Raw genomic sequence first — 24,722 nt, forward strand, 5'->3', positions numbered from 1 at the left:
CTGAAGAGATTAAATGCTGGGAGCTAATTTTAGCCAATTTCACTAAGCACATAAGCTGCAGATATCTCCTAAGGTAAAAAGCAAGACAATGAAGGAGCTTGTGAGATGGAAGGTGCCCAAGGGCAGCAGCCCAGCAGAGCCACGTCAGATGGAACTGGGCAGTTCTGCCCCACGCTCCCTCTAGTGGCTCTGCCCGCGGAGAAGAGCCTCAAGATCCAGGCAGGCAAACCCCTCCAGCCCAGAGACAAACCCCTCGGTAATAGGATTAAGAACCTTCTCATCAGATAAGAGAGCATGTCCACATCCCTGCCACTCCCAGCAATCAGATCAGAGCACAGCCCAGCCCTGTCCTGCTGCAGAGGAGGTGTTTCAGCACTCATGGTAAATACACTGGGGGGTTCTTACCTTTCTTTGCTGCTGGGGTTGTATTTCTGTGCAAAGCTAATTGGTCTTTTGCTAGAACTGTATGAAGGTACAACGTGCAAGCGAATAGAGAAGGCAAACCAGGCTGCATCTGCATCTGCACTTGCAGCTGATAACTGCATCTCCAAGGAGGTCAAGCTGGCTCACCAGAAGGTGCTTAAATACTCTGTTCAGACAGCCAGACGAGAGCTAGAGTGTACCTGCACGAGTTCTGAGAAATAAACCTCTCCCCTCTGGGGTGCTGATGAGCTGGCTTTCAGGAGTGGCCTGATTGCTGACTTCCTGGCACTCCTATTATTGCACCTGCTATGACACGTATTATCCTGTGGGACTGTGGAAGGAATTGTAGGACTGGAGGCAAGGGAGGAAACAACATTCGAGACACTGTCCTTATCGAGGTGGCAATGGCTCCTAGCATCAATGCGTGTCTAGCTGGGACAGACTGCTCAAGAATTGGTCTTTCACAAGGCAGGAAAGGGACAGCCAGAGCTGCATAAGCTTTTGGCTTCATACCTATGGATGTCTGATCCTGTTACACCACTGTGCAAACCCAGTGGAGTTTATCCAGTCTGAATAAACAATGAGGCAAGCCTCCTGCTCGTGTGCTGTCGCTAGCAGCAGCACTTGGCTGCATGGCTTAGAACCCAGGAGCCACAGGTAGAGACCAAATGAATGGGAACTTGTATAGGTCTTTGTAACCATCACACCTAGGCATTGCAGATGCTCAGATGTACCTATCAACATGCTTCCTTCACAGCAAGAAGATGAGGTGCTCTTGGATGTTCGCAGTGTGTGTGCTCTGGCTGAGCGGGCACCGCTGTGCTCCCACCCGGCAGGAAGAGGCAGCGCTGCGGGAGAACCTCAAGAGTAGGTTTGGCTCCCTACAGCCTGTGCCCCTGTGCTCCCTAAAGCCTGTGCCCCTGTGCTCCCTACAGCCTGTGCTGCTGTGTGCTCCCTAAAGCCTGTGGTGCCCTGTGCTCCCTACAGCCTGTGCTGCTGTGTGCTCCCTACAGCCTGTGCTGCTCTGTGCTCCCTACAGCCTGTGCCCCTGTGCTCCCTACAGCCTGTGCCCCCTGCGCTCCCTACAGCCTGTGCCCCTGTGCTCCCCACAGCCTGTGCCCTGTGCTCCCTACAGCCTGTGCCCCTGTGCTTACCACAGCCTGTGCTGCTGTGCTCCCTACAGCCTGTGCCCCCTGTGCTCCCTACAGCCTGTGCTGCTCTGTGCTCCCTACAGCCTGTGCCCCTGTGCTCCCTACAGCCTGTGCTGCTGTGTGCTCCCTACAGCCTGTGCTGCTGTGTGCTCCCTACAGCCTGTGCCCCTGTGCTCCCTACAGCCTGTGCCCTGTGCTCCCTACAGCCTGTGCCCCTGTGCTCCCTACAGCCTGTGCCCCTGTGCGCTCCCTACAGCCTGTGCCCCTGTGCTCCCTACAGCCTGTGCCCCTGTGCTCCCTACAGCCTGTGCCCCCTGTGCTCCCTACAGCCTGTGCTGCTGTGTGCTCCCTACAGCCTGTGCCCCCTGTGCTCCCTACAGCCTGTGCCCCTGTGCTCCCTGCAGCCTGTGCCCTGTGCTCCCTACAGCCTGTGCCCCTCTGCTCCCTACAGCCTGTGCCCCTGTGCTCCCTACAGCCTGTGCTGCTGTGTGCTCCCTACAGCCTGTGCCCCTGTGCTCCCTACAGCCTGTGCTGCTGTGTGCTCCCTACAGCCTGTGCCCTGTGCTCCCTACAGCCTGTGCCCCCTGTGCTCCCTACAGCCTGTGCCCCCTGTGCTCCCTACAGCCTGTGCTGCTGTGTGCTCCCTACAGCCTGTGCCCCTGTGCTCCCTACAGCCTGTGCCCCTGTGCTCCCTACAGCCTGTGCCCCTGTGCTCCCTACAGCCTGTGCCCCCTGTGCTCCCTACAGCCTGTGCCCCTGTGCTCCCTACAGCCTGTGCTGCTGTGTGCTCCCTACAGCCTGTGCTGCTGTGTGCTCCCTACAGCCTGTGCCCCTGTGCGCTCCCTACAGCCTGTGCCCCTGTGCTCCCTACAGCCTGTGCCCCCTGTGCTCCCTACAGCCTGTGCTCCTGTGTGCTCCCTGCAGCCTGTGCCCCTGTGCTCCCTACAGCCTGTGCTGCCGTGTGCTCCCTACAGCCTGTGCTGCTGTGCTCCCTACAGCCTGTGCTGCTGTGTGCTCCCTACAGCCTGTGCTGCTGTGTGCTCCCTACAGCCTGTGCTGCTGTGCTCCCTACAGCCTGTGCCCCCTGTGCTCCCTACAGCCTGTGCCCCTGTGCTCCCTGCAGCCTGTGCCCTGTGCTCCCTACAGCCTGTGCCCCCTGTGCTCCCTACAGCCTGTGCCCCTGTGCTCCCTACAGCCTGTGCCCCCTGTGCTCCCTACAGCCTGTGCCCTGTGCTCCCTACAGCCTGTGCCCCCTGTGCTCCCTACAGCCTGTGCCCCTGTGCTCCCTACAGCCTGTGCCCCCTGTGCTCCCTGCAGCCTGTGCCCTGTGCTCCCTACAGCCTGTGCCCCCTGTGCTCCCTACAGCCTGTGCCCCTGTGCTCCCCACAGCCTGTGCCCCTGTGCTCCCTACAGCCTGTGCCCCCTGTGCTCCCTACAGCCTGTGCTGCTGTGTGCTCCCTACAGCCTGTGCCCCTGTGCTCCCTACAGCCTGTGCCCCTGTGCTCCCTACAGCCTGTGCCCCTGTGCTCCCCACAGCCTGTGCCCCTGTGCTCCCTACAGCCTGTGCCCCCTGTGCTCCCTACAGCCTGTGCTGCTGTGTGCTCCCTACAGCCTGTGCTGCTGTGTGCTCCCTACAGCCTGTGCCCCTGTGCTCCCTACAGCCTGTGCCCCTGTGCTCCCCACAGCCTGTGCCCCTGTGCTCCCTACAGCCTGTGCCCCCTGTGCTCCCTACAGCCTGTGCTGCTGTGTGCTCCCTACAGCCTGTGCCCCCTGTGCTCCCTACAGCCTGTGCCCCTGTGCTCCCTACAGCCTGTGCCCCTTGTGCTCCCTACAGCCTGTGCTGCTGTGTGCTCCCTACAGCCTGTGCTGCTGTGTGCTCCCTACAGCCTGTGCCCCTGTGCTCCCTACAGCCTGTGCTGCTGTGTGCTCCCTACAGCCTGTGCCCTGTGCTCCCTACAGCCTGTGCCCCTGTGCTCCCTAAAGCCTGTGCTGCTGTGTGCTCCCTACAGCCTGTGCCCCTGTGCTCCCTAAAGCCTGTGCTGCTGTGTGCTCCCTACAGCCTGTGCCCTGTGCTCCCTACAGCCTGTGCCCCTGTGCTCCCTACAGCCTGTGCTGCTGTGTGCTCCCTACAGCCTGTGCCCCTGTGCTCCCTACAGCCTGTGCCCCCTGTGCTCCCTACAGCCTGTGCTGCTGTGTGCTCCCTACAGCCTGTGCCCCCTGTGCTCCCTACAGCCTGTGCCCCTGTGCTCCCTACAGCCTGTGCTGCTCTGTGCTCCCTACAGCCTGTGCCCTGTGCTCCCTACAGCCTGTGCCCCCTGTGCTCCCTACAGCCTGTGCCCCTGTGCTCCCTACAGCCTGTGCTGCTGTGTGCTCCCTACAGCCTGTGCCCCCTGTGCTCCCTACAGCCTGTGCCCCCTGTGCTCCCTACAGCCTGTGCCCCCTGTGCTCCCTACAGCCTGTGCCCCTGTGCTCCCTACAGCCTGTGCCCCTGTGCTCCCTACAGCCTGTGCCCCTGTGCTCCCCACAGCCTGTGCCCCTGTGCTCCCTACAGCCTGTGCCCCCTGTGCTCCCTACAGCCTGTGCTGCTGTGTGCTCCCTACAGCCTGTGCCCCTGTGCTCCCTACAGCCTGTGCCCCTGTGCTCCCTACAGCCTGTGCCCCTGTGCTCCCCACAGCCTGTGCCCCTGTGCTCCCTACAGCCTGTGCCCCCTGTGCTCCCTACAGCCTGTGCTGCTGTGTGCTCCCTACAGCCTGTGCTGCTGTGTGCTCCCTACAGCCTGTGCCCCCTGTGCTCCCTACAGCCTGTGCCCCTGTGCTCCCCACAGCCTGTGCCCCTGTGCTCCCTACAGCCTGTGCCCCTGTGCTCCCTACAGCCTGTGCCCCTGTGCTCCCCACAGCCTGTGCTGCTGTGTGCTCCCTACAGCCTGTGCCCCTGTGCTCCCTACAGCCTGTGCCCCCTGTGCTCCCTACAGCCTGTGCTGCTGTGTGCTCCCTACAGCCTGTGCCCCTGTGCTCCCTACAGCCTGTGCCCCCTGTGCTCCCTACAGCCTGTGCCCCCTGTGCTCCCTACAGCCTGTGCCCCTGTGCTCCCTACAGCCTGTGCCCCTGTGCTCCCCACAGCCTGTGCCCCTGTGCTCCCCACAGCCTGTGCCCCTGTGCTCCCTACAGCCTGTGCCCCTGTGCTCCCTACAGCCTGTGCCCCTGTGCTCCCTACAGCCTGTGCCCCCTGTGCTCCCTACAGCCTGTGCCCCTGTGCTCCCTACAGCCTGTGCCCCCTGTGCTCCCTACAGCCTGTGCTGCTGTGTGCTCCCTACAGCCTGTGCTGCTGTGTGCTCCCTACAGCCTGTGCCCCCTGTGCTCCCTACAGCCTGTGCCCCTGTGCTCCCCACAGCCTGTGCCCCTGTGCTCCCTACAGCCTGTGCCCCTGTGCTCCCTACAGCCTGTGCCCCTGTGCTCCCCACAGCCTGTGCTGCTGTGTGCTCCCTACAGCCTGTGCCCCTGTGCTCCCTACAGCCTGTGCCCCCTGTGCTCCCTACAGCCTGTGCTGCTGTGTGCTCCCTACAGCCTGTGCCCCTGTGCTCCCTGCAGCCTGTGCCCTGTGCTCCCTGCAGCCTGTGCCCCCTGTGCTCCCTACAGCCTGTGCCCCTGTGCTCCCCACAGCCTGTGCCCCTGTGCTCCCTACAGCCTGTGCCCCTGTGCTCCCTACAGCCTGTGCCCCCTGTGCTCCCTACAGCCTGTGCTGCTGTGTGCTCCCTACAGCCTGTGCCCCCTGTGCTCCCTACAGCCTGTGCCCCCTGTGCTCCCTACAGCCTGTGCTGCTGTGTGCTCCCTACAGCCTGTGCCCCTGTGCTCCCTACAGCCTGTGCCCCTGTGCTCCCTACAGCCTGTGCCCCTGTGCTCCCCACAGCCTGTGCCCCTGTGCTCCCTACAGCCTGTGCCCCCTGTGCTCCCTACAGCCTGTGCTGCTGTGTGCTCCCTACAGCCTGTGCTGCTGTGCTCCCTACAGCCTGTGCCCCTGTGCTCCCTACAGCCTGTGCCCCTGTGCTCCCTACAGCCTGTGCTGCTCTGTGCTCCCTACAGCCTGTGCCCCTGTGCTCCCTACAGCCTGTGCTGCTCTGTGCTCCCTACAGCCTGTGTCCCTGTGCTCCCTACAGCCTGTGCTGCTGTGTGCTCCCCACAGCCTGTGCTGCTGTGCTCCCTACAGCCTGTGCCCCTGTGCTCCCTACAGCCTGTGCCCCCTGTGCTCCCTACAGCCTGTGCTGCTGTGTGCTCCCTACAGCCTGTGCCCCTGTGCTCCCTACAGCCTGTGCTGCTGTGTGCTCCCTACAGCCTGTGCTGCTGTGTGCTCCCTACAGCCTGTGCCCCCTGTGCTCCCTACAGCCTGTGCCCCTGTGCTCCCTACAGCCTCTGCCCCTGTGCTCCCTACAGCCTGTGCTGCTGTGTGCTCCCTACAGCCTGTGCCCTGTGCTCCCTACAGCCTGTGCCCCCTGTGCTCCCTACAGCCTGTGCTGCTGTGTGCTCCCTACAGCCTGTGCTGCTGTGTGCTCCCTACAGCCTGTGCCCCCTGTGCTCCCTACAGCCTGTGCTGCTGTGTGCTCCCTACAGCCTGTGCTGCTGTGTGCTCCCTACAACGTGTGCCCGCTGTGCTCCCTACAACTTCTGTTCCTCTGTGCTTCCCTCCAGCCCAAACTCAGGAGGAGCTCCTGCCCACCATGCTCTCACTGAGTCTGCTTTGAGCAGGGCACTGGGACTCAATGATCTCCAGAGCTGCCTTCTACCCTCAGGTGTTCTGGGGCTCAGTGACAAGCAGTGCACAGCTTGTGTCACCCCCATCTGGTGATTGCCAAAGGCTCAGGGCGAGCTCCTCATCTGATGGGTATTGTCTGGATTCTGTTCTAGCTAGCATTCTGTCTCAGGATTTGGCTCTCAATGGTAGGAAACAAAGAGTTGTTTCCTTCTTCCCCATCAGTGCGTAGGCAGCTCGTGGCTGTTAGGGCTGATGAGGTCCTGTTTGGCTTTTTTCAGCATTATCTGAAGTTGGAGAGAAGTATGTAGATGAAGAGGTGAAGAAAGCTTTGATTGGTATCAAGCAGATGAAAATTATCATGGAGAAGAATGAAGACAAGCATGTAGATCTTATGAAGACCTTGAAGAAGAGCAGTGAAGAAAAACAGGTACCTGAAGTGCACCTGGGGTGGCTGTCGAGCTGGGGTGGTTTGCACTGCAAGCTGAAGCAGGCTGGCTGGGGGGTTAGCCTGCCTCCTGCAGCAGCACAGCATCCCACTGCTCTTAGGCCAACCCTGTAAGCAAGCCTGAAGAGATCTGTTGATGTCTCCCCTTTCCTGGCAAGAATGTCAACGAGACTGCACTCACCCTGAGCAGCACAGACCCTGAGAGGAAGTCTGCTGCTGCCCCCTTGGCTATCAGAGCAAACTCCTGTGGCATCTCTGCTGAGGCTCTCACTGCCTGCCTCCTGCTAGCAGGAACTGGGCCAACAGGTAGCCTTTGCTCACCTCGGGAACCTGGAGGTTCAGGTTTCAGAAACTGAGACACCTGTTTATACTTGTCCATTTCTTAAGAAGGAGCTTGCCTGCTGGCAAGGCTCTGGCAGCCTGAGGCTGCAGCTGAGCTGAGCTTCCAGAGCCTGCCAGCATGCAGCCCTGGACAGGAGCACCGCCTGCCTCTCCTGCACTGCCTGCCTCTTTGGGAAGCTACAGCTGAAGAGTGTCTGCCTCCCCTCAGCAGCAGAGATTTCCAGCTCAGTGGCACACTGATAGTTCTTCCCCCTGGCTGAATGTTTAAACTATTCCTAGAATGAAACTGTGAGGGTGAGCAGTAGATAAAATACAGCTGAGTTACCACTAGTTAGCAAGATAGCTTCCCTCAGCTCATCCTGGCTGCAAGGTAAAAGCTGCTACCTGACAGAAGCTGCCTTGAGATTTGAGCTCTCTCATTTTATGCTGCTGTTAGGAGCTCACCAGCAGCGGCCCAGACATAGTCAAGCTGATGGTGACCACCACATGGAGCTCCACAAGCTGTGTAGTATAGGGAGACATTAGATGCTGCATGTGGACTCAGATGTTACTATGGAGAGAGAGCCTCACCTCTGGAACACCCAGAAGCCAGAGCTGCTGCAATAGCAATGTGCTGGATAGAGAATTTCTCATACAGCTTATTTCTAGAAACCTTCTTGTTATGGGTTTAAGAAGCAAAGAGGTTCTTAGGTCCTCTAAGGACCAGATAGTGCAGGAGATGGACACTGAAAAGTGTCATCTATGTTATTTCATTCCCACCAGCCTGTATCCCCTTTATAGACAGACATTTCTCTCTGTGCTGCCCTTTTCTCTCCCTCTCCTTGCTCCCAGGGCTGTTATCTCTTGGTGTTCCAGGGGAGGCTTTTGGCCCTGAGCAGCCCTGGCTCATTTTTACTGTGCCATGGGAGCCTAGGTTGAGGGCAGGGGGGAAGCAGAGGGGATGGTGGGGGGCATTGAGGTTTGGTGTTTGGCCTGGTTTAGGGTAAGTTTTTTGGAAGGTTCTGGCCTAGTGAGGTCTTGGCAAGCCCAGGACAGAGAACTGGGCTGAGGCTGGATATGGCTTTGTGTATCTTGTACTCTTCTATACAGTTGTGAACAGTATTTCCATTTCACTTGCCAGCTCTCTGTGTGGAGGTTTTATTTCACTCCTCTGGGGAGGGGTAAAACAGCTTTCTCTCTGCTGGAGCCCAGACACCCCTGCCTCACTCAATGCACACCACAGCTGCTCCCAGCAGCTCAGTGCAGGTTTTCTGTGTGGCAGGTCCAGAGCTCTGCCCTGCAGGCTGTTACACATCTCAGGCCACACAATGCTTCCCAAATCTCTTTGCAAACTTCAGGCCTTCAGAACAGTAGCAAAGCCACAAACCATAGTGTGCTGTAGGGCAAGAACAGGCAGAGCCATGTGCTCAGACCATCCTGAGACGCAGAGCTTACCATGTATTTAAACAAACACAGCGAGCCCATTGCTTGCAATGAAGCTAAAGGAAGATTTCCTCTTGGCCCAACATCTGGTAGTAGCTATTTGTATGAGCAAGCCCCCCCAGTACCTGATAGCTTTCTAACATCTTTAGGAACACATCAGTACACTCTTCCCTGTTGAAATGATGCCAGAAAGAAGTAAGATGACCAGTTCATACTTAGGAACAACCTGGAACACTGTTTGGAAGCCTAAGCTATCAAAATACCTTGTACTTGTAGAGAGAAGTGACTGATGTGCACTCTGCAGCCAGAGGAGGTCTGTTCCAAAGTGCTGCTTCTGGTCTGCTCAGCCTCATCAGCATCCACACCTGCACAGCAGCAGGCAGAATCCCCCTCACCACAGCCCTCTGATCAGCATCAACCCAAACAGCAGATGCTGCACTGCTACCCATTTCTGCATTAGAGAGAGTTTCTGGCCTCAGGAAACATCAGTCCCTTACAGAATAGAGCAAAGCAGCACAGAAGGGCTGTTTGTGGAACAGCTGAGCACTGCAGATATGATATGGGAGAAAATGATAGGCGCTGAGCACAAGACCTTGAACAGGTTGAATGTTTCCTGCACAGAATGATGCCTGCTTTGCTCCTAAGCTCACAGCCCCAGGCAGACTGCAGCTGTCTGTGTGCTTCTGTCAGCTCTGCTCTCTGAGACAGACATCAGAAAAATCCTATCAGGAGCAGGTTTTCAACTCCCTCCATGTGTGAACACAGGTGAGAAGACAACTTACCCCAATGGGTAGGGGCTAGAACAAAAAGGCCTATAAATAGCCCAAATGAGTGATCAGCACTGGGACGAGTATTTAGGACATGAGTTGTCCTCACCTGAATCTTTTCTCCTGCTTAGCAAGCCCTGCGACTGATGGATGAAGTCAAGGAGAGACTGGAAGAAGAAGAAAGACAATGTCAAGCATCCCTGAAAAACCTGTGGGAGGAATGTGAATCTTGTCTAGAAAGCAGCTGCATGAGATATTACACCACCTGCAAACACGGGCTGTCATCCTTTAGGAGGAAGGTAGGAAGACATTTTGTGCCTGGGAAATCCTCTTGGCTTCACCCAGCAGCTGCAGGGAGAGCACAGCTCAGTGGCTGAACAGATCAGCCAGCTCCAGCAGCTTACCAAAATTCACTTGGCTTGGAGGGACTACAAATGGGAAGTTCTGTGGCAGAGATCACAGAATGGTCTGGGCTGGAAGGGACCTCCAAAGGGCATCCAGTCGGAGCCCTCTGCAGGGACATCCTCCACGAGGTCACAGTATCACAGTATCACAGTATGACTAAGGTTGGAAGAGACCTTGAGGACCATCGAGTCCAACCTATCAACACAGACCTCATGACTAGACCATGGCACCAAGTGCCACATCCAATCCCCTCTTGAACACCTCCAGGGATGGGGAGCACATCTTGAACACCTCCCTGGGCAGCACATCCCAATGCCGAATGACTCGCTCGGTGAAGAACTTCCTCCTCACCTCAAGTCTAAACCTCCCCTGGCACAGCTTGAGACTGTGTCCTCTTGTTCTGGTGCTGCTTGCCTGGCAGAAGAGAATAACCCCCACCTGGCTACAACCTCCCTTCAGGTAGTTGTAAAGGGCAATGAGGTCACTCCTGAGCCTCCTCTTCTCCAGGCTAAACAACCCCAGCTCCCTCAGCCTCTCCTCACAGGGCTGTGCTCAAGGCCTCTCCCCAGCCTTGTTGCCCTTCTCTGGACACCTTCAAGTCTCTCAATGTCCTTCTTAAACTGAGGAGCCCAGAACTGGACACAGGACTCAAGGTGCTGCCTAACCAGAGCAGAGTACAGGGGCACTATGAGCTCCCTGCTCCTGCTGGCCACACTATTCCTAATGCAGGCCAGGATGCCATTGGCCCTCCTGGCCATCTGGGCACACTGCTGGCTCATATTCAGGCAGCTGTCAACCAGCACCCCCAGGTCCCTCTCTGTTTGGCAGCTCTCAGCCACTCTGACCCCAGCCTGTAGCTCTGCCTGGGGTTGCTGTGGCCAAAGTGCAGCCCCTGGCACTTGGACTTGTTGAATGCCATCCTGTTGGCCTCTGCCCATCTGTCCAGTCAGTCGAGGTCCCTCTGCAGAGCCCTTCTGCCCTCTGACTGACCAACATCTGCCCCTAACTTGGTGTCATCTGCAAACTTGCTGATGACTGAGATCAGGCTGCCCAGAGCCCTGTTGAGCCTCACCTTGAATATCTCCAGGGATGGCGCCCCAACCACCTCCACACAGACCCTTTATGGTCCACCTGAAAATCAGCAAAGCTAGAAGTGTCATGTTTGTACCATGGCAAAAGCCCCATTACCTTCTTGCACAACATCAGTCTGGCTCACAGTTAGGGCTTTTAGCTATTTCAGTTAATTTGATTATATAAAGTGTGTGTTTCTGCTACATGTTTATAGTCACACATGTATGTAGTGTCTACATTATTTAGATAGCTTACATTAAGTACTTAAATTGTTTTAATTGGTTGCACTCGTGAAAGAAAATGTTCATTCAAATTATTTAAGTCAATTACCTTGATGAGAATTGTTAATTTAGATAATAATGTCAATCATTTTCATTAAATTTAATTAATGAAAGAAACAAATTATTAGCTAAATTGCTTTAATGCACTTAATTACTCATTTAGATTATCATTTAAGTTAATTTGTTTGAATTCCACCTCTCAAAGTATCAAAATGGCTTTAAAATGAGTCCTGGCTCACAGGTGAGGTCCCAGGTGACTGAAACTGGCCAACGTGGGCCCCATCCACAAGAAGGGTCGGATGGAGGAACCTGGAAACTCCAGGCCTGGCAGCCTGACCTCAGTGCCAGGGAAAGTGATGGAGCAGATTATCCTGGGGGCAATAACTGCACCTGAAGGATGGCCAAGGGCTCAGGTCCAGCCAGCATGGATTTAGGAGGGGCAGGTCCTGCCTCTCCAACCTGATCTCCTTCTATGATCAGGTGACTGCCTGGTGGATGTGGGGCAGGCTGTGGATGTGGTCTGCCTGGACCTCAGCAAGGCCTTTGACACCGTCCCCCACAGCAAACTGCTGGCCAAGCTGTCAGCTCATGGATTGGACCATTACACTCTGTGCTGGGTCAGGAACTGGCTGGAGGGCTGGGCCCAGAGAGTGGTGGTGAATGGTGCCACAGCCAGCTGGCAGCCAGGCACCAGTGGTGTGCCCCAGGGATCAGTGCTGGGCCCTGTGCTCTTCAACATATTCATCGATGATCTGGATGAGGGCATTGAGTCAGTCATCAGCAAGTTTGCAGATGACACCAAGCTGGGAGCAGATGTTAGTCAGTTAGAGGGCAGAAAGGCTCTGCAGAGGGACCTCGACCGACTGGACAGATGGGCAGAGGCCAACAGGATGGCATTCAACAAGTCCAAGTGCCAGGGGCTGCACTTTGGCTACGGCAATCCCATGCAGAGCTACAGGCTGGGGTCAGAGTGGCTGAGAGCTGCCAAACAGAGAGGGACCTGGGGGTGCTGATTGACAGCTGCCTGAACATGAGCCAGCAGTGTGCCCAGGTGGCCAGGAGGGCCAATGGCATCCTGGCCTGCATTAGGAAGAGTGCGGCCAGCAGGAGCAGGGAGGTCATAGTGCCCCTGTACTCTGCTTTGGTTAGGCCACAGCTTGAGTCCTGTGTCCAGTTCTGGGCTCCTCAGTTTAGGAAGGACATCAAAACACTTGAGCGTGTCCAGGGAAGGGCAACAAGGCTGGGGAGAGGCCTTGAACACAGCCCTATGAGGAGAGGCTGAGGGAGCTGGGATTGTTTAGCCTGGAGAAGAGGAGGCTCAGGGGAGACCTCATTGCCCTCTACAACTACCTGAAGGGAGGTTGTAGCCAGGAAGGGATTGGCCTCTTCTCCCAGGCAACCAGCACCAGAACAAGGGGACACAGTCTCAAGCTGCGCCAGGGGAGGTTTAGACTCGAGGTGAGGAGGAAGTTCTTCACCAAGCGAGTCATTCGGCATTGGAACGGGTTGCCCAGGGAGGTGGTTGAGTCATCGACCCTGGAGGCGTTCAAGAAGGGATTGGATGTGGCACTTGGTGCCATGGTCTAGTCATGAGGTCTGTGTTGATAGGCTGGACTCGATGATCCTCGAGGTCCTTTCCAACCTAAGCGATACTGCGATACTCTGATACTGTGATTTGGGTTTTTAAGAGAGCAATCTGGCAGCAGAGGAGATTGCCCTGACCCCAGCAGGCAGCAGTTCGCTCTGGTGCTCAGGCTTTGTTTGCAAGAAAAGGCAAAGGGGAAATAGCCATGGAGTGGAAGTTGGGTGGTGAAAAACTGGTCAGAAATTCTGCTGGAAGTGCATTTCTGGCTTGGGAGGAGTATCTGATCAGTAAGAGCTCTCACGCTGTAAACTCAGAAGTTAGCAACAAACCAGAGTTTGCTCTTCGTTGGTCACGGGGCAGCAGGGAGCTGGTTTGGGGAGGCCAATAAAAACTGAGTGCAGTCCCACGTGCCCAAACAATTCCCTGCCTCCGAGGCTTGTACAAAGACTGTCTGTCACAAGCAAATCCCAGCTCTTGTCCAAGCAAGAAAGGGAGATAGAGTTTTGGAAGCAGGAACCAGTTAGTTTTAGTCCACCGGAATTTGTCATGAACACTAAGGGCAAAAAGGTTAACAGCAAAGTGAAGGATTTTCCTCACCTGTCCCTTTTAAGTTTGCTCTTAATAGGTTTCTTGGTATGAGATATCTTGGTCCTCAGCCAGTTCCTCTTGTGCACAGCAAAGCCTCTTCCTCCCAACCCTAGGAGAGCGGATGCCATGCTTCAGCCTTCTGTCCCAGGAACCATTAGAGCTTGATTTGGAAGGGTGCCTTTCCAGGGCTGGGGCTGGAAGGTGAAAAAAAATCTTTGTTCCCAGCTGCTGCTGCCCTTCAGCAGCCAGGGGAAGCAGCAAACAGCTTTTCTGAGCCATCCTTTCCTTCATTCTTGGGCTATATCTCCACATACCTGAGTTCCTCTTGCTTAAGTGGAGGTTCCAAGCCTGGATAGGTTCAAAGCCATGTTGGATGGGGTCTTGGGCAACCTGGTCTAGGGGGAAGTGTCCCTGCCTATGGCAGTGGGCTGGAACTAGATGATCTTTAAGGTCCCTTCCAACCCAAACCATTCTATGATTCAGTTCTGCTTGCCTGGCTGCCACATCATCACTACATGGCTGAGGGAAACTGCCATCCCAGCTCTGCTGCATGCAGGGGCTGCAAGTGCTGCTTATGGAGGGAAGTGCTGCGACCGCTGCTGCAGCGGCAGCTGCGCTCCCTGGCTGCCACAGCCCCAGCACTGAAACAGCCAACAGCTTCAGAAGGCAGCAAGCTGTGCTTCACAAGTGCCCAGCTTCAGAGCAGAGATGTGGAACTGCCCTGAATATCCTCAAGAGTTTCAGGGGGAAATGTGGAAGATAAGACCTGTAAGAGCAGCAGTGATGCCTTGGGCATCCCAGTCTCATGGGCACCTGTCATAGTTCACAGGATGTTAGGGGTTGGAAGGCACCTTCCAAGGGATCCTGCCAGAGCAGGATCACAGAATCCAGAACAGGTCACACAGGAACACATCCAGATGGGTCTGGAAAGTCTCCAGTAGAGACTCCACAACCTCTTTGGGCAGCCTGCTCCAGGGCTCTGACCCTCACAGTGAAGAAGCTCCTCCTCATGTTGAGGTGGAACCTCCTGTGCTGGAGTTTATATCCATTACCTCTATCCCCGGGTGCAGCTGAGCAGAGCCTGTCCCTGTCCCCTCCCTCCTGACCCCCAGCCCTCAGATATTTAAAAACATTTATTAAGCCCCCTCTCAGCCTTCTCCTCTCCAGACTCAACACCCCCAGGGCTCTCAGCCTCTCCTCCCCAGGCAGTGCTGCAGTCCCTTCAGCATCCTTGGAGCCCTCCCTTGGACTCTATCCAGCAGATCCCTGTCCCTCCTGAGCTGGGGAGCCCAGAGCTGGATGCAATATTCCAGGTGAGGTCTCACCAGGGCAGAGTAGAGAGGGAGGAGAATCTCTCTCGATCTGCTGGCCACACTCCTCTGAATGCCCCCCAGGACCCCGTTGGCTCTCTTGGCCACAAGGGCACATTGCTGAGCCATGGTTGAGTTGAACCTGCTGCTGTTATAGCCAGGCCATGCTGCAGTCATGACAGCTTCACAAAGGAGAGTGCTGGCTGGAGCAGAGTATGATGGGGCTTGAGATTCAGATGGCAGCATGGGAGGCTTCCTATTCTGCTTGCTGCTCCTGGGCTCTGGCTTCTTGGGTGTTGGATTTTCCAGAGTCTGTGGAGATCAAGCTGAAACTACTGCAGTGCAGGTTCTGTGCTGCAATGGCACTGTGTCTGAGCCTCTGGGTAGCTTCCTCAGTGAGCTGTATGGTTCCTTTGAAGCACTTAAACGTGTTGTGACTTCAACTGTTTTAAAACCAGAGGGCACAGACAATAGCTGTGGCTGATGGCACACAGGCAGCAGGGGCAGTGCTGGCTTAGGCTGCTCCTGCAGTGCTGCCTCCCCTCTGAGCTGCATTGCTGCTCAGACTGAACAGCTGATCTGCTATAAAGGAAAGAAAGCAGCCTGTGTGTATCTGTGTGTATGCTTGGTGCTCCTTAACCCCCAGCAGTTTCCTGATGCCATGAAGCATGGCTCCACCAAGCCCTGTGTGTGCTCAGGTACAGGCAGGGATTAAAGCACAGAGCAAGGAACCAGCAGCAGAGACCCTGGGACTGTAAAGCACAACTGACTCTCAGCCTCTCATCGTCAAACCAGGGGCTTGGAGCTGCTCTTTCATCGATTTTGATAGGTTTCAGCTTGCACAAGGATGTGAGCCACTGGTGAGGGCAGGGTGTCTGCAGCTCACAGTGAGACATTCATCTTCTGCTCCCTGTGCTGCACAGAGGTGCCACAGAAGTGTTTCCAAGATGAAGTCCAAACTGCTTGTGAAAGAAACCCAAATGGCAATAGCCACGTGGAGACTCCACAGATTAAAGGCCAACTGGCAACCCTTTCACTCCAGATCTGATTTGGAACTAATGGTTTAGACTGAAGGTATTTTCACTGCTTAAAGTAGAGTGTCTTAAGTTACTTGGGGGATATGCTGTGCTTGCAGGTATCAGGAGGTCATTATTGCTGTGCCACTCCCCTGAGAGATGACCAACAGCTGATCTGTCTCCTTCTCATCCACAGGTTGAAGACTTCTTGAGGAAAATACCTCCACTCATCTTTACTGTTCCTGAGGATCAAGGAAAGGACATCCAGTTCCATGAAAAGCCTGAGAAGGAGGATACCCAGCTAGTGAAAATGGAAGGTGTATTCAGCCAGCTGTTACTGGACATGGGCTCAGTATTTGACAGAAGTTTCATCTTCTTCAAGCAGATGCAAAAAGAATTCGACCAATCTTTTCAGACATATTTCATGTCTGACCTGGACTTGAATGAGTCTGTCAGCATGCCAGCCTTACCTGAGCACCCAAGCAGAAAGGAAGGCCCACAGAAAGGCTGGGGGATCCCTGGCTTCTTCCAGACTGTCTTTGACTTCAGCAAGATGGTGTTTGAAGGGGTCAGTGAGGCCATCACCGAGGTACTTGATGAGTACAGAGAGAGCGTAAGAGACGTGCCAGAACAAGCCAAAGGCAAGTGTTAGCTCAAACCAGCACCATGGCACTAAGCCCTTTGGGACTGCTAAGCTATGGTGGATGATCCTTAGTGTGAGGCACTGCAGGAAGCTCTGGAGGTTTTCTAGGCATGGGTCAAAGGCAGCTTCACGGTTAAAGGAAAAGGCACAAATCACCTAGAAACCCCCAAAGAAACATTCCAGGGCTGCTCAGGGTCCCACACAGCCTAATTTTCATGGCAATTCTCAAAGCAGTTGCAGGAGTTCCTCAGGAGGTGCTCATGAGGCTGGCTGGCAGGCCTGACCTCAGTGCTTGTTGGCACGTTTGTGTCACATCAGGCTGACATCTCTGCCGTGCTTGGAAACTGGGGTCACCCTGGGGCATGGCAAAGTGTAGCCCTGTCCTCGCCAAATGGCCCCGGGCAGCTGCTGGGCAGTGTGCCAATGAAAAACAGAGCAGCCATTGGGTTTTGCAGTGATCAGAACAGTTCCTGGCACAGCACTGATTTCAGGTGGTAACTCTCAGGGGAGGAACCCCCCAACTTGTAGAATATAAATCAGCCCTATCCTTGGTGTCTTATTAGTGCAAAGAGAAGACAATAGAAACAGCACCCAGGAGGTGCTGGTCTGTAAGTGCAGCAGGAATACACTCTGCTGTCCCCTAGCTCTCCATGATTAGGAAACATCTTGACTTCAAAGAGTCCAAAAGCCCTTACCAGAGCTGGCATGTTGTAGACAGAATGTGTGATAGTCTCAGCAATGGTTTGGCTGTCAGTGGGGCATGTGCTGCTGAGCCTTTGTAAGGGGATAGAGCACAGTGCCAGGAGCTCCCTGAAAGCAACCATGATGTGTGTCTCCTCCTGACTTCTAATTTTTAACCACAGAAGAACAGAACTGTTTGGCTTGGAAAAGTCCTCTAAGATCATTGAGTCCAACCATCAACCCAGCACTACCATAGCCACCAAACCCTGCCCCCAGGTGCCATGGCCACACAGTTCTTGAACACCTCCAGGCATGGGGACTCCACCACCTCCCTGGGCAGCCTCTGCCAGTCCCTGACCACTCTGGCAGCAAAGAAATTTTTCTTCATCTCCAACCTAAGCCTCCCCTGGCACAACTCCAGGCCAGTTCCTCTCCATCACCTGAGACTAAGGAGCAGAGCCCAAGCCCCACCTGGCTCCAGCCTCCTCTCAGGGAGCTGCAGAGAGCAATGAGGTCTCCCTCAGCCTCCTCTTCTCCACACTCAACACCCCCAGCTCCCTCAGCTGCTCCTCCCCAGCCCTGCTCTCCAGACCCTTCCCCAGCTTGGTTGCCCTTCTCTGGACCTGCTCCAGCCCTCAATGTCCTTGTAGTGAGAGGCCCAGAGCTGACCCTTGTATATGAGATGTGGCCTTACCAGTGCCCAGTACAGTGGCACAATCCCTGCCCTGCTCCTGCTGGCCACACCATTGCTGATCCAGGCCAGGAGGCTGCTTTATGATTCTTATATGTTATATGTAAATGTACAAGGTTTTGTTTCTGAGGGGGTAGGATGTGGCTTTATGCCAGATAGTCCAAGGGCAGGAAATTGCATTCTAGCAAACAGAGAAGGTTACAAAAGAATGTTTACCAAGACCTTAAGCTCAGTGCAGTCTGAAATGCTTCATTGCAGATGCTGACAGGAGGGGCATGTTCTCCAAACCTGCATCAGGGCACAGGAGACCTCTGTGCAGGGAGCTTGGGGAGAGCTCCCCTGGGTGCCCACAGTTCCAGGAGAGATGCCAGACATGCCAAGACAATCTTCTGCATGGTAAAGTGCTGCGTTCTGACTTGCTGCTCTTCTGGGATGCCTTGAGCCCTGCTTGGGAGATTTTGAGGCTGTCATTTTCTCCTGTTCCTGCAATGTGGAATTCAGCTTCTGTCAGTGAGGTGTTGCTGTAGCTGAGGACCAAAACCCTCTTCTTTATTCCAGACAGTTTGCATTGTCCTTCCTCACTGCCTCCGCAGAGGGTCAGTGTAACGCAGCTGCTAACGCTGCTGGAAGCCCCAAGGGGAGTTCCAGGCTGGCTAACAACACGCTCACACTGTCAGAGCTGCCATCCTGCAGAGAAGCATCAGGCAGGCAGCAGCTGACCCCGCCTGGCTGCAGGGGCTCTGAGCAGAAAGTGGGAAGCTCAGACTCCTGGGCCAAAGGGGGCTGCTTGCCAGTATGCAAACAGGTGGCAAAGCCCTGGCATGCAGCCTTCCTCAGCACCTGCAAAGAAATTCAGTCACAGAATCCTGGAATTGTTTGGGTTGGGAAAGCCCTCCAAGACCATCCAGTCCAACCATCCACCCAACACCACCGTGGCCACTAAGCCATGTCACCAGGTGCCACGGCCACAGCTTTCTGGAACACCTCCAGGGATGGGGACTCCACCACCTCCCTGGGCAGCCTCTGACAATCCCTGACCACTCCTGCAGCAAAGACACTTTCCCTCATCTCCAGCCTAGGCTGACTTTGCTCCTCCAGTCCTTGCCTTGTGGTCCACATATTTGGGAAGGCCTGACAATGGAATCTGAGCAATTAACAGAAGCTAATGGCTAGGGAGAATATGGGGTTGCTGTAGATAAAAACTACCAGTGCTTATTTAGCAGTAACAGAAGCTCTCTCGCTATGGAATGTGATACAAACCTTAAAGTACTTGGAAAATCACTGGACTCCAGCAAATGGGATAATGGAGCCATGTAGTCACTAAGAGTCTAAACTAAATCTACCAAAGCAAGCCAGTAATAATAACAATGATAATGATAATGATAAGCATAATTTAGGCACTAATTCCAGCCCTGCCCCCTTGCTAGCCTCTGTTACAGATTTCTAGACTTCAATAAAAAGCTGAGGTGCAAGCCCCTGCTTTCCTAAAAGCTTGATGCCATCTGTCTTGTCCAACAGACTGCCCAAACGTTCCTGAGCTGCACATCAAGCTTGATGAAGCCTTTAAGCTGGTCAATGTCTCGGGGGAGCAGTATGAGCAGATCCTGCAGGTGGTTCAGCGCCACACAGAAGACACTTCCTACTTGTTGAACAAAATGAAGGAAAGGTTTGGGTGGGTGTCTGAGTTATCCAACATGACCATTGGACCAGAGAACATTTTCAATATAGTTAAGGTAAGAATTGCTACTGCACAGTGCTCCCTCTGACCTGTGCTTTGCTTGCAGTCATCCCCTTGGGCACTGTGGCTGTTTGCCCACCTGTGTTCTTTGGGGTTTACAACACTGAGTTCCTACTCATCCTGAACTCAAGCATGCTTGATAACCCCTCTGTGAGCTGAAACTCCAGGGATTAGCAACTCTTCCTTAAATCCTTTTGGCTGACAGGCTAACCTGAATCCCTGGCAGGTGACAGTGTACTGACACTATCGCTCTGACCAGCCCCAGCCTACCTTCACTGCACCACTCAGGATGCATCCTCACTAGGTCACTGCACACAAGCTGTATGTCTCTGTCTGTGCCTCCACAGCTCAAAGGAGGCAAAGGTTATGCAGACAATCCATATCTTTTAGAGCATCTCTCACTGTTCCCATAAACACAGTATCACAGTATCACAAAGGTTGGAAGAGACCTCAAGGATCATCGAGTCCAACCTGTCACCACAGACCTCATGACTAGAATACATGATGATTGACTGCATCTCAGACACAAGAACATATCCAGGAGAAATCCTGAGTGAGGGACAAATCCTATTCTCCAGTCCTACTCAGAAATCCACTGCACTACCACCACGACAAGAACTTGATAGAAACCCATTCTGCAACCCACCATGAAAGCACCATGTCAGGAAGAGAAGGGGACAGGCAATACCTAAGCACAACACTCCCAACCGAGTCTAAGCTACCTGCTGTAGAAAAACAGAGCTACAGAACACAGCCTGGGTTAGAGAAACACAGAGGAATGAATAACTTCAGCCACATAAACTCTGCCTTGAAATCACAAGAATATATCTGGTTGGAAGCTCTTTCTAGATGTAATTCACAGAATTAATATTGATGTAATGCTTTAATATGGTCTTGGATATCAGCTCTTCCCACCACCTACACTAAGTTCAGTCCCCCACTGTCTCTTCAGAAGAAAGAGGACAATCTAAAACAGTCCTCTATTTTAATCTCCCCCTGTGTTTTCCCCTCTTCCTTCCAGTGCCTGAAGGGATCCTACAGGAAGGCTGCAGAGAAACCTTTCATGAGGGTGTCTAGAGACAGGACAAAGGGGAATGGTTTGAAGCTGAGGAAGAGCAGGGTTAGATTGGGGCTGATGAAGAAGTTCTTCAGTAGGAGGGTGGTAAGACTCTGGAATAGGCTGTCCAGGGAGTCTGTGGATGCCTCCTCCCTGGAGGTGTTTAAGGCCAGGTTGGATAAGGCAGTGACATCTAGTTGAGAGGTGTTCCTGCCCAAGGCTGGGAGGTTGGAGTAGATGAGCTCTGAGGTCCCTACCGACCTGAGCCATTCTAGGTTCTGTGGTTAAGGACAGAGGGCAAAGCAGGGGTAAACCAAACTGAAAGCATGCAGGGGCTTGCAGTGCCTACTGATCTGTTCTCTTCTAGGTGGTACCTGGGGATTCCTCCAGCAAGAATGAAACCGTGGTGGACGTGAATGTTCTGACTTCACCTACTTTCACCATTACAGTTCCTCCCAACCTGGACCCAAAGAGTCCTGAATTCATTGAGTACATAGCTGGAAGAGCACTACAACTATACAAGCAGAATTTTTAAGCAGTAAGTTCATTCCTTCTCTTTTCCTAGAGAATTCATCACAGGTGCCTGCAGTTCCAGCAGGTGGTGCACACAAACCTGTGCCCTCAGAAATCACTGATCAACCTGAGCATCATGGGAAAGGAAAGCAAATGCTCAGTGCTCCAGCCTGCAAGGCACAGTGATGATAATGATGATGATGATGATGATGATATTAAAAGCTTTGAATTATTTAACTGTTAAACTCTTGATCTTGAAATCACATCTAGCATGAGGCAATGTGATGGGAAATACTCCTTAAGAAGAGAATTGCTTGACAGCCACAGTCCAGAGCCTTGGCATCAGAGCTCGTGTCACTGTGTTTGTTAACCACAAAGGAACTGGAATCACCACAGTTCATCACGGGCTTGATTTCCAGTGGTGTTTACAAGTATGCTCCGTGTCCCTGCCCATGGCAGGGGCATTGGAACTAGATGATCCTTGTGGTCCCTTCCAACCCTGACTGGTACTATAATACTATATTATTTTTGATGATAAAGGGGTGCAAAGTTAGGATCACCACCAGGACTTGAAATCTCCAGCTAAGAGTGTTGACAATCAGCAGTCTCACTCCTAGAAACATGCACAGCAAGATCCTGCCCAAGGGCTTCTCACCATGTCTGTGGGAAGGGCTCAGAGAGGCCACTCTCCGTGCCTAAGAAATCTCCAGATGGGGAAGGAAGAACCAGTCAGAGAGGCAGGGGAAAAGAATCCTCCATATCCTCTAACCTCAGAGGCAATGTCCAGGAAAGACAGGGTGGTTTCAGGTGGCATCACGCTCCTGTGGGGAAAGCCAAGGGGCTCTGGGATGCACAGTTATGGTGGCCCCCAACTCCCACAGCTGGCTCTTGCAGTGGCCAGAGCCACAGTGAGACCTACTGACAAACCACTGCAGTGTCTCCCCAGTCTTCTGAGGAGGAACCAGATTGGGACATTGCTCCTTTGTAGGTCACCTCAGCAGGTGAAGCATGACCTGAAGACACAGAGAGTCTCAGAAGGCACATGAGAAGGATTTGACATTAACAATGCAGGTGCAGACAACTGCAGCATTGAAGACTGGCTGTGGGTATTCTCCTGAGGTCAGACTCACCATTTTTAAGCAGATGAAAGAAATCACTTCAGCATTTTCAGCAGAGAGGCTGAGGTGGGCTGCAGAATGTAGACAGAAGGTAATAAACCTCAGTGTGAGCTTTGCTTAAGCAAGTCCCAGTGAAATGCTGTGTCAATTTACCTAATCAGCCCTGCTAAGTGTCTGCATTTTAAACACATCACAGAGCAGGCTCAGCACAGCTCCTCCACGCTCTGCACTAAGAACTCCCTGCAGCTGATACACAGTTATTGATGAGACAGACACCCTCAGATCATGCAAGACTATTCCTTAAGGCCTCATAATGACAAGATTCACTTCCTTTGCTGGTTATGACTTGTAGCCTGGATCTCAGTATGATACTCCATACCTTGTGTAGCCATTCCACAGCTGGGAAAAGCGAGTGGCATCCATTTCCAAATCACAATACATTCTACAGTCAGTTTGCATAAGAGACTGAGGTACCTGACAGTGTGGCAAAAGCAGAGCTACAACTCCACAAGAAAAGGAAAACAGGGCAGGGACTGGCTGGAAAGTAGCCCTGAGGAGAGAGACTTGGGGGTGCTGGTGGACAAAAAGCTCAACAGGAGCTCTCAGTGTGCACTTGCAGCCCGCAAAGCCAATCAGCTCCTGGGCTGCAGCAGGAGAAGTGTGGCCAGCAGGGCAAGGGAGGTGATCCTCCCCCTCTACTCAGCCCTGGTGAGACCCCACCGGGAGTACTGTGTCCAGTTCTGGAGCCCCTATTACAAGAGGGATGTGGAGGTGCTGGAAGGTGTCCAGAGCAGGGCCAGGAGGATGATCAGAGGGCTGGAGCACCTCTCCTGTGAGGACAGACTGAAGGAGTTGGGGCTGTTCAGTCTGCAGAAGAGAAGGCTCCCAGGTGACCTCATTGTGGCCTTCCAGTATCTGAAGGGGGCCTACAGGAAGGCTGGGGAGGGACTGCTCAGGATCTCAGGCAGTGATAGGACTAGGGGGAATGGAATGAAGCTGGAGGTGGGGAGATTGAGGCTGGAGGGGAGGAGGAAGTTCTTCCCCATGAGAGTGGTGAAGCCCTGGAATGGGTTGTGCAGGGAGGTGGTCGAGGCCCTGTCCCAGGAGGTGTTTAAGCCCAGGCTGGATGAGGCTCTGGGCAGCCTGATCTAGTGTGGGGTGTCCCTGCCCATGGCAGGGGGGTTGGAACTAGATGATCCTTGTGGTCCCTTCCAACCCTGACTGATACTATGAAACTATGAAACTATCTATAAGAGGGGGGAAAAAATGCCTTTCTTGTCTGGATTTTCTGTCACGTGTGTTTCTGACACATTCCACATGTATTTGTTTTTCTCACATCCTTTTCTCAGCCCCAAATCAAATTGCTGATATCTTTTTTACTCCTAGGAAAGAAGATCTGTGAAATCTTTCTTCCTGCAACCCAGTGTCTAGTCCTTATGTGAAACACCCTGAGCTCCACACACAACTACCTGTTAAACAGCTATGGGTAAAGCAGTTGCATGTAAATGAAATGTTGTGTAGCCAATACTGTGACATGTGAGCTAGAAACCAATGACTGTAGAAATCTAACTCAAATCAAGCTTTAAATCACCTTTAATATTAAATGTTAGTAATGTGTTTGATTAAGTACTCTTTGGTGACCTGCTATAGCCCTGGTTATGCAGACTGAAGAAAATAACTGAAGGAAATCATCAGCTGTAAGTGTAGAAACAATTCCTACCTGCACACTTAGACTCAAAGACACTATTAAGACTTTCCAAGCCTGGTCCCTACAGATGTTGCACACCCAGCCAAGTCCCAGTGAACCAGTTTTGCACACACATCTAGCACAGTATTTTCCAATGAAAGGATTCCATTTCCTCTTCCACTTGCTTTTGATGTTTATTGCATATGCAGTAGTAAGTCCTGTGGTGTTTCTGATTTGTGCTTCACCTGTGGAATTATTGTTTTTTAATTAAGGAGGGAGCATGTCATCAGAAGGGCTGTTTGGTTTTGCTACATTACACACGTCAGTTTCCAATAGCATCTGCAAATCCCAATAAAGGTCAAGAACCAACTCTCTCAGAAGCAGAGCTCCAGGCGGTCTGGTTTCATTTGCTGTGCCTGGCACTGCTAAGCATTTCTGCACATGTCCAACGAGACCTTTGCTATGCACTCTGTGTTCACTGCCAGTGCCCAAACCCCTCTCTTAGACCTTGGACAAAGAACTGGACCCCATGACACCATTCCTTTTCCTTTGCTTCTGCACCCGCAAGCCAGCACACAGCTTCAGACAAGGGAAAGGGCCATTTCGTTGTTTTAATCCGTGGGAAGCAGACGTTTTCCTACCTGCTCTAAGAAAAGCAAACATTTTCTAATCCCCTGTCCTCTGCTCCACCCAAACATCACTGCACATGCCTGTCTCACAGGCTCCTCATGGCGAGGGGGTAGCACCCTGAACTCCTGCGGCACACCGGCTGCCAGAGCTGGCAGCTCCCCCCGAGCGTCAGCGGAGCCCTGCTGCTGAGCTCTGCTGACAGCCCCTGCGCTGTCCGACAGCGGGACACGCCTCGGGAGCTCCCCGCGGAGCAGGACAGGCCCCGTGGTGCGGAGCACACCATGCCTAGGGGCTGGGCCGCGGGGCCAGAGCAGGAGCTATGGAGCGCTTCCAGTGGGAGGCTGCCAAGGGCAGAAGGGGAGCGGGCAGCAGAGTGAGCAGGCAGCAGGGGAGCGGGCAGCAGAGTGAGCGG

The 24,722-nt window shown here is 53.7% G+C and overlaps 1 protein-coding gene across 1 annotated transcript; it reads left to right on the plus strand.

Annotated features, from left to right (window-relative positions):
* Positions 1-261: 261 nt before the first annotated feature.
* Positions 262-24,058, plus strand: CLUL1 (clusterin like 1). Its single transcript, XM_068165468.1, has 9 exons — positions 262-381; positions 1,181-1,290; positions 6,599-6,747; positions 9,428-9,595; positions 15,749-16,193; positions 17,826-17,963; positions 19,086-19,300; positions 20,730-20,900; positions 23,380-24,058. The coding sequence occupies exons 2-8, from the start codon at positions 1,188-1,190 to the stop codon at positions 20,895-20,897; spliced, it is 1,386 nt and encodes a 461-aa protein (XP_068021569.1). The 5' UTR covers positions 262-381; positions 1,181-1,187; the 3' UTR covers positions 20,898-20,900; positions 23,380-24,058.
* The last annotated feature ends 664 nt before the right edge of the window (positions 24,059-24,722 follow it).

The sequence above is a fragment of the Melanerpes formicivorus genome, unplaced genomic scaffold (assembly GCF_026170545.1).
Source record: "Melanerpes formicivorus ecotype bairdi unplaced genomic scaffold, bMelFor1.0.p_v2 SCAF_89, whole genome shotgun sequence".
In the NCBI taxonomy this organism is placed as follows: Eukaryota; Metazoa; Chordata; class Aves; order Piciformes; family Picidae; genus Melanerpes; species Melanerpes formicivorus.